Source organism: Haliotis rubra, unplaced genomic scaffold (genome assembly GCF_003918875.1).
Source record: "Haliotis rubra isolate DU_JTF1 unplaced genomic scaffold, ASM391887v1 Scf868, whole genome shotgun sequence".
Lineage (NCBI taxonomy): Eukaryota > Metazoa > Mollusca > Gastropoda > Lepetellida > Haliotidae > Haliotis > Haliotis rubra.
In genome coordinates, this window is record NW_025767599.1 from 25,792 (window position 1) to 35,543 (window position 9,752).

Below are 9,752 nucleotides of genomic sequence, written 5' to 3' on the forward strand. Positions count from 1 at the left end.
CAGCTATATGTTAGCGGTCTGTATAATAATCTGGACCAGGCAATCTAGTGATCAACGGCATAAGCATCGATCTACGTAATTGGGATACGATGACAAGTGTTAACCAAGTCAGCGAGCCTGACCTCCCGATCCCGTTAGTCGCATCCTACGACCAGCATTGGTTACTGCAGATCAATTCTAACCGCGATCTTCACGGATCAGTATGGAAAGTACTGGATTAAGGGCACACACATATTGCCTACTGTACGTAGATACAACAAGTAGGTAAGCTCAGAATTGTTCAAAACGTGTATTTCATACAGCTCTCGTATGCATAAGGTTATATAAAGTGTTTCTGTTATGCAACGATCAAGTATTACGGCACAACAGAAATTCTTAATGACGAAAGGCGGTGAATATAGGCGAATAGAGATGAGGAGGGAATGAGACCGGAACAGAGGTCAATCTTAACATCATACTCAAAGACGCCAAGGTACTGGTACAGCTGTCCTATTGGTTCTTGGAAAGCTAATAAGACAGGGAGACAGTATATTCTTGAGTTTCAAGGCCTCTTGGCAACATAGTCAAAATATACGTCGGCAGAATGTGAAATAACTGGAATATGTAAGTTAAATAATAATACAAACAATAAAGTCCTCGTGCAATCACTCAGTGAAAATTTTATCACTATTTCAATGTAATTATGCAGAAGATGTCCAGTGTAAAAGACCAGCTGGTTGCTCTGTGCTTGGCAGCTTCTTGTGATCAGTCTGAGTTGGAGACGAAGTACGATGACTGGAAGGGGTTGCGCCGAGATTTGTTGAGTCTCCAAAGCATTTCATATGGATACGGTATTCTGGGTTGAGACACTTCGTCCAGTCGTGTCATCTGAAAAGCATGAGAACTTTTTAATTTGTACAACAGAAATATGAACACGTGGTGTTTGATTGATACATCATGTACTGGCGGCACTTTGTTAACGCCACAGGTTACCTCCCCTTTAAGTCAGGTGAGGTATGATGAAATTGGGTTTAACTTCGCGCTTGAGAATATTTCGCTCATATGACGACGTGCATGGTTGTGTATGTGTATGTGCGGCTGCTTGTACTAGCCCAGACTTAAGCTGGTTTTATAGTGCAAGCTCACTGAGATACCATGCTGCAGTGAAGCATGAATACCCCACTCAGACACATTATACTGACTCCAAGCCGACCAGTCCTTGTTGTACCCATTAATGCCGAGCGCCTGGCAGGGACCAAAAAGTATCATATTTTAACGTCCTTTGGTATGACGCGGTCGGGGATCGAACCCGCGACCTTCCGCTCTAACCACTACACCACGGAGACGGTCTTTTAGGTCAGGGGATAATATAACTTATAAATGTAAGTTGCTTCAATGTTTCCATCTTTCTGTCACCATCTCACCTATTGTGAACGTAGCACCTGGTGATACACAATACCTGGTTGTCAGAGGTTGTCTCTCTAAGACTCACCTACTCTGTAGACAGCGCCCATCCACAATCACAGACTCACCTACTCTAAAAGTATCGTCAGGCCACGAGCTGCCCACAAACTGTCCATTTATCTATCACTTTCCTCCTCTGAAAATGATGTCCCGTCTTTAGCAGCACCTAAGTTGTCCAACAGCTGTACCAGACTTACCTCCTCTGAAGATAACGTCCAGTCTCAAGCAGCACCTAAGTTGTCCAACAGCTGTACCAGACTTACCTCACTCTGAAGATTGTCCAAGCAGCACCTAAGTTGTCCAACAGCTGTACCAGACTTACCTCCTCTGAAGATAACGTCCAGTCTCTAGCAGCACCTAAGTTGTCCAACAGCTGTACCAGACTTACCTCCTCTGAAGATATCGTCCAGTCTCTAGCAGCACCTAAGTTGTCCAACAGCTGTACCAGACTTACCTCCTCTGAAGATATCGTCCAGTCTCTAGCAGCACCTAAGTTGTCCAACAGCTGTACCAGACTTACCTCCTCTGAAGATAACGTCCAGTCTCTAGCAGCACCTAAGTTGTCCAACAGCTGTACCAGACTTACTTCCTCTGAAGATACTTACCTCCTCGTCCAGTCTCAAGCAGCACCTAAGTTGTCCAACAGCTGTACCAGACTTACCTCCTCTGAAGATATCGTCCAGTCTCTAGCAGCACCTAAGTTGTCCAACAGCTGTACCAGACTTACCTCCTCTGAAGATATCGTCCAGTCTCTAGCAGCACCTAAGTTGTCCAACAGCTGTACCAGACTTACCTCCTCTGAAGATACAGCTGTACGTCCTCAGTCTCAGTCTCTAGCAGCACCTAAGTTGTCCAACAGCTGTACCAGACTTACCTCCTCTGAAGATAACGTCCAGTCTCAAGCAGCACCTAAGTTGTCCAACAGCTGTACCAGACTTACCTCCTCTGAAGATAGTCTCAAGCAGCACCTAAGTTGTCGTCCAGTCTCTAGCAGCACCTAAGTTGTCCAACAGCTGTACCAGACTTACCTCCTCTGAAGATAACGTCCAGTCTCAAGCAGCACCTAAGTTGTCCAACAGCTGTACCAGACTTACCTCCCTGAAGATAACCGTCCAGTCAGTCTAGCAGCACCTAAGTTGTCCAACAGCTGTACCAGACTACTTCCTCCTGAAGATATCGTCCAGTCTCAAGCAGCACCTAAGTTGTCCAACAGTTGTCAGACACCTCCTCAGTCTGTACTGTACTGAAGATAACGTCAGTCTCAAGCAGCACCTAAGTTGTCCAACAGCTGACCAGACTTACCTCCTCTGAAGATAACGTCCAGTCTCTTTGTAGCACCTAAGTTGTCCAACAGCTGTACCAGACTTACCAGACTTACCCTCTGAAGATATTGTCCAGTATTATGCAGCACCTAAGTTGTCCCACAGCCTCCACAGATATTGACTGAATGATGGTCATCTATCACAAACTCACCTCCTCCGATGACAGCGTCCAGCCACTAGCAGCTCCCAGGTTGTCATCCAGCTGTTCCAGAGATGTGGCTCCGATGATGACAGATGGAACAACATCTTTCTGTAGCAGCCAGCGCAGTGACACCTGGGCCATGGATTTACCTGTGGGAGAAACGTCATACAATTTCATACTTGCCTTCTTGCTTGCCAAACATTTCAGGCTGCCATACACAAGGTATTATCCTCAGTGTTTACCAGAATTGTTACAATATCTGTTAAGTTTGTCGCAACATCTACCGGGCTCCTCATAGAGTCTACCACGACTCCCACATTGCCTGTAGTTGTAGTTGTCTTGTGTGCAAGCAGCATTCACTCTTAGAGCTGCACCTACCATGTGTCTTCGCGATGTCCTGTAGTGCATCAATGATGTTCCAGATCTGATCATTCCCCTCCAGGGCGCTCCAGCCTGGACAGGCCTGGCTAGCTCGTTTCTCATCTTCTCTCACCCAGCCCAGGCGCCCACTTGTCGGGGGAGAGTCTCGTGTGTACTTCCCAGACAGCAGGCCTCTGTTTAAGTCATAAGTTACAATGGATTACCAACAAGACATTCTGATCAGTACTAACCGACCTTCTTACAGGAATCAGACATCTTAACAGTGAAGCTTGTAAGCTCTCTGACATCGCGAGGATGTTTGATGATACGTTTTCTGAAGACATTGATACAGCATCACTTCATAGTATATGGGCCAATCATCGAGAAAACATAAACCATTCATGATAATTTATACTAATGAACCATAAAGAGATATCCAAGATCTCAAGGACACTATTACTAACCCGCTCAGGAATCTCCGGGGCACTATATTGTTCAAGGACCTTCTGGACGCCCCTTATAGACTAATGAGACATCTGTAGGGCACTAACCTGCTGATGTATCTCTGGGTCACCATTACAGAGATACCCAAGACACTTATTCAGCTGTAGCCAAAAGTCCAAGACACTATTACCAAACCTTTAAGAGTGAGTGAGTGAATTACCAAACCGACTCATTGAGTAAGGTTCTGCGCCACTTTTATCAGTATTCATGCAATATCATAGCAGGAGACACCGGAAATTGGCTTCAGATATTGTACCCATGTACAAGAACGAACCTGGCTTGACAAGTGAACCCCTAGGCTAACCCACCGCCCTAAACCGTTGAGACATTACTACACCGCCGAAGGATCTGCAAGACACCTCTACTAACTGTTGAGGGATCACCGAGACACCATAGGTAAAATGACTTTTGTGTAATGTTCGATAAATCCGCTACCTTACCATTTGTGCACCAATTACAACTCACCCCTTGAGAGGGCTCCAAGGCAGCACCCCTAATCCCTCGGTCTTGCACACCTGGAGAGGTTCGAACTCCGTCTCCCGACACGCCAGGCTGTACTGTTGCTGAAAACAAGAGTGAAAAGCAATATTCAGGTTAATGTATATAAGAATAGGTTCATGTTTTCCAACCTGTAGGCTGAAGAAATCGATGTTATAATGTCGTTATAATGACGGGGTTACAGGTACATGTCCTAACTGTGAACCAAAAAGTCGGTTCATGTAACAATATCCTACCTGTAAGCTGACAAAGGGGTTCAAGCCAAGCTTCTCCGATGTACAGGCTATCTTCTGTAGCTGCCAACCCACCACGTTGCTGGCACCGACGTAGCGCACCTTCCCACATCGAACCAGGTCATCAAATGCGCGGAGTGTTTCTTCAATAGGAGTTCCATCATCCCAGAGGTGCATCTGTAACATGTGACACGACTACAGCCCACTTAGGAATGGTGTTATTGCCTCACTATTGCGGGTATGGATTGAAGGAAAACTTATGGGGTAAACCTGGTTCCACTCCACTCTGGTACTAATCCGGACCAGATCCACACACTACAGCCAGTACTCACCTGGTACAGATCCACATAGTCAGTCTGAAGCCTCTCAAGACTTCTTTCGATGCTGTTGACAATATGGCGTCGACTGAGTCCAACACCAACCGCCGAGTTACCCCTGACCTTTGTGGCTACAACGAACTGCTCACGTGACTGTCTGCAATACAACAAAGCTGAAATAGATGAGACTTTGAGATGATAGGCTCGACCAAAATAACAAAGAAAGAGCAATCTTAGACATAAACAATCTATTTCCAAAACGTTTTTCTGTCAAATGTAAGCAATGGAATCTCAGAACTTCTGCACATTAGTCTGTACTTTCTCGTTCATCGATCCCTGGATTGTGTGGTTTGTTTACAGGCCTTGGTCTCATGACAGGAGTACTGCTGTGTAGTATCGGCCTACAAATACTTACATTTTTGGCAATTTATGGAAATTGCGGGTACTTCCGGTGTTCACGCACACCTGTGGCCCATTCCTATGAGTTTCACTGCTATTTTGCCCGTTACTCAAAATTGAATCTATTTCTGTGGATGGTCAAAACTGAGTATTCGTTTGTATTGACTTTGTATTACATTTACAACTACTGGTTTGCCTCCATTGTGATCGTCCCATGGGCCAGCGCGATCACATCGATATGTCTCCTACATCGATATGACTCTAGCTGATATAACTGGAACATTATTCCAAGCGTTAAGCCCACTCGCTCACTCTTTCCAGCGTGAGCGGTATTCTGTTCAATGATATCCTTCATCAAACCCAGCTGATCCTGGTAGTTCTAAGATTCACGTCTAACAACGTACATTGCTGCACTCTTTACCATTAGTTTACCCCTGTGCTTCACACTGCTAATCCATTATGACATACTTTGCTAGCCAGGATCCAAGGAACTTCTCGGATAGTCCTTGCGAATAGACGTCAGCGGTGTCAAGGAAGTTGCCTCCCCACTGGACGTAGCGGTCAAGCACCTGGTGGGAGTACTCCTCTGTGGCCTGACCGGGTCGCTTGGCCTGTAACAGGACGACAGACCACTATATTTATAAAGCAGTTGGAGGATGATATTTCCAACCAAACACGGTCATTTCTTGGATTCGTATTAAGACTAAAAAGCGAATACGATCATACGAAATCCTTATGAACATTGATTTATTTTTTAAAATCGAGAGTTGTTGTGTCACTTATTTGTTTATTTTGTGTCGAAACAATTTTTTATCGTTACTTTGATTAATTTTTCATAATACAAATTATGTTCTTGTTTGTTCACGTTCATTTTTAAAATTCGAAATTTCAAGAAAATAGTCGAAGTAACAACTCAAACTAACTGAAATAACGAGAATATAATCGAAGTGACGATGAAATATTCTTAGGAACGAAAACTGAGTGAGTGGGTTTAGTTTTACGCCGCACTCTGCAATATTCTAGCTTTATGGCGGTGGTCTTGTAAATAATCGAGTCTGGACCAAACAACCTAGTGATCAACAGCATGAGCATCGATCTGCGCAATTGGGAACCGATGACATGTCAACCAAGTCAGCGAGCCTTACCACCCGATCCCGTTAGTCGCCTCTTACGACAAGCATGGGTTACTGAAAGTTCATTCTAACCCGGACTTTCACGGGTTAGGAACTAAAGAAATTCGGATCTTTTTTAAATAACGTGAAAATAATCGGTGAAAGACAAAATATCGTTATTTTCATTTTTTTAAAGACTTTAGACAAAATGATCGAAGTAGGAAATAAATTATTTGGAACGATGAGAAAAATGTAAATTAATGCAACGTCAATGGCACCACTCATCGTCCATACGTTCAGCACGTTCATGCACCCGAAAGACAAGTGTCAAAACATCTGGTCTCACTTTTTGACTTCCTTCAAACATGCCCCAAAATATCATACCGGGAATTGGTTGAAGTAATGAATGAATGATCTGGATAGAGGATGAACTAGTGACATTGAAAGGGGTTATCTTGTCGATTTGGGACAGCGGCGAACTACCTGGTGATATAAATAGACGCTATACATCACATGACAGAACGTAGATATGTCTGTAGACCCTCAAAAATGAGGTCTTTCTTACAGCCATTCATGTCAACATTTCACACTTACCCCTGAATCCCCAAACGTCATCGTGCCGAGACATATGTTGGCCACCTTCAGTCCAGACTTGCCCAAGAAATTGTAGGATAGTTTGCTCTGCTCAGGTACTTCAGCCATCTTCGTTGTAGGGCGAGTTATGACGACACTAGCGGTTTGACACTCGTGTTTATATCGTTATCAACTGCGGGTCAAAGGGAGATAACTCAACTTAGCATGATGTTGCACAATATGACCATATTTTGTTTACTGTGCATTTAGCAATATTTACAGCATAGCACAATATTCTGCCTATAGATGTCGCCACCAGCATCCGGGCCTGAACGTGAATGCTAATAACATGGCCCTTAACTGCACTTTGCAACTGGAAACATTGAGACCCTGTTAATCTGGAAACCTCACCTTCCGGACACCGTGGATGCATGTTATTCAATTACATACCCATGTTTCTGTACTCCAGATATCTTTAAATCCAGAACACATCACTGGGAACGAATACGCTCTTTGATATCTATATAAAACAATATATGTACGTCTTCATGCCATAAAAATCGTCAGACACATTTACTAATTACCTGTCTTCAGAATGTAAAAAATAAATCTGTTCTTGCATGTTAATTTTTTAATGCTTTTGCTGACCTTTATATGACTGTACACACGTGATCACCACCATGAAGATCCGTGCTAGAACTGATCTGCAGAGACCTGTCTTTACGAGGTCACTAATGATGCATGTCACCTTATTCCAATTGCGTAGATCGATGCTCATGATGTCGATCACTGGACGATCTGGCTCAGACTCCAGTATTTGAAGATCACTGTCACTTAGCTTAAATAATAATGAAATTCTGATTTGATCAAACTTGTGAACAGTAAACGATGAATGACGTTTCGATCCCAACTGGTCACTTTCAAAGGGATAAATATGTTTTTCAACACATTTATAATGCATTGAATCTGATTGTTGTATGTTGAAATTTCCTTGAATATCAAAACATGAATATCAAGAATATTACAAATCATTAAAAGACACTTATCAGGCCTGCAAATCTCGGGTTAGAAATTGGGCTTCAGCAACCCATGCATGTCGTAAGAGGCGAATAACGGGATGAGGTGGTCTTGGTTGACACATGTGATCGTGTGCCAACTGGTAGATCGATGTTCATGATGATAGTCAGTGGATTGTCTGGTCCAGACTAGGTTATTTACATGCTGCCGTCATATATCTGGAACATTGCTGATTGCGGCGTTCAACAACAATGAAACAACTAGTATCTTATCAAACACAACCAGGTCACATGCTGAGGACGTCCATGCACTTCATACGTGTGTCGCCAGGGTGAGTGAGGTGATGAGGTCACAGAATTTCAATAGTCACATGACTGGGCACGGGTCATTCATACTGACACAATTCGAGGACGCACGTCTCGTATCAAGTCACCGTAAGGCCTGTTGTGAGGCAGCTCAAGATTGTATCGCAAACGTTTATAGCTGATGAAGCTAATTTAACACTCTTTACATCATCATCATCACCATCATCATTATCACACCACCATCATGATCGTCACCATCATCATCATCATCATGATCGTCACCACCACTACTACCACCATCATCATCATCATCACCATCATCATCACCACCACCATCATCATCACAATCATCATCATCACCACCACCATCGGCATCGTCATCATCATCACCACCATCACCGCCATCATCGTCGTCGTCGTCGTCATCACCACCACCATCGTTATCGTGATCATCATCAACACCATCTTAATCACTATTATCGTCATAGTCGACGTCATCATCAACACCACCACCATAATCATCATCACCACTATCGTCATCGTCATCATGACCATCATCATCGTCATAGTCGTCGTCGTCATCGTCACCATGACCATGACCACCACCGCCGCCATCGTCATCATCATCACCACCACCACCACCATCATCATCATCACCATCATAATCAAATGTTCCTCTGCTCAGGTGAAGTAAATTATAAAACAGATACACAGAGTCACACATGTACACAGTTCCAAACAGTGCAGGATTTCCGATGCCTGCCAGGAAAAGGCGCTTTTAACCCTTTGACTCATAACTCTCAAGTATTATTGCCTGACTGGTTCACCAAATGTCACCATGACCGAGACATATTGGCCACCTTCACCTCAGACCTCCCCAGGAAGATGTAGGACACTCGACAGCTCGTACCTGGTTAACACCAGCAGGGTTCGCCTACGCTGCAAAGGGAATTAACTCCTGACAGTGTAATGGCTCTCGTTCCCGTCTTATGAGTAATCTATTTGTGCATTCAGGAATAAACTTTCGCAGTCGGCAATACACAACTATCTACATCGGTGGCACGTAATTCTGGACCATTATTTACGGGAAATCATACATATACACATATTAAATATCTTCTTTGCATTCGCACCACTAGAATAAATTAAATGAACTTAATATTGCTACGATAAACTTCTGTAAGCTTAAGCGTATATATATTTCTGCGGATACCGGGACACTTTCAATGGAACATATAAGACACATACTGCGATGGTCTAGTCCTACTCGTGGCGGTGGTGTAGCCTAGTGGTTAAAGCGTTCGCTCGTCCCGCCGAAGACCCGGGTTTGATTTCACACGTGGGTACAATGTGTGAAGCCAATTTCTGGTGTCCCCCGCCGTGATATTGCTGGAAAGATACAAAAAGCGGCGTAAAACTAAACTCACTCACTCACTCTTGTCCTACTCTCGGGCGGTTAGGTAACCTTGTGGTCAACGCGTTCGCTGGTCACGGGTTCGAGTCCCCTCATGTGTAAAATGCGCGCAA

General features: G+C 44.0%; 1 protein-coding gene across 1 annotated transcript; it reads right to left on the reverse strand.

The window, feature by feature from the left end:
- Window positions 1–633: 633 nt before the first annotated feature.
- LOC124263130 (1-deoxyxylulose-5-phosphate synthase YajO-like) lies at window positions 634–8,164 on the reverse strand. The gene is made up of 9 exons (XM_046697691.1): window positions 8,122–8,164; window positions 6,925–7,096; window positions 5,687–5,829; window positions 4,835–4,976; window positions 4,506–4,679; window positions 4,237–4,334; window positions 3,286–3,461; window positions 2,917–3,056; window positions 634–867 (listed from the first exon to the last, which is right to left on the reverse strand). Exons 2-9 carry the CDS (start codon window positions 7,030–7,032, stop codon window positions 745–747), a joined length of 1,104 nt encoding a protein of 367 aa, XP_046553647.1. The 5' UTR covers window positions 7,033–7,096; window positions 8,122–8,164; the 3' UTR covers window positions 634–744.
- Window positions 8,165–9,752: the final 1,588 nt, after the last annotated feature.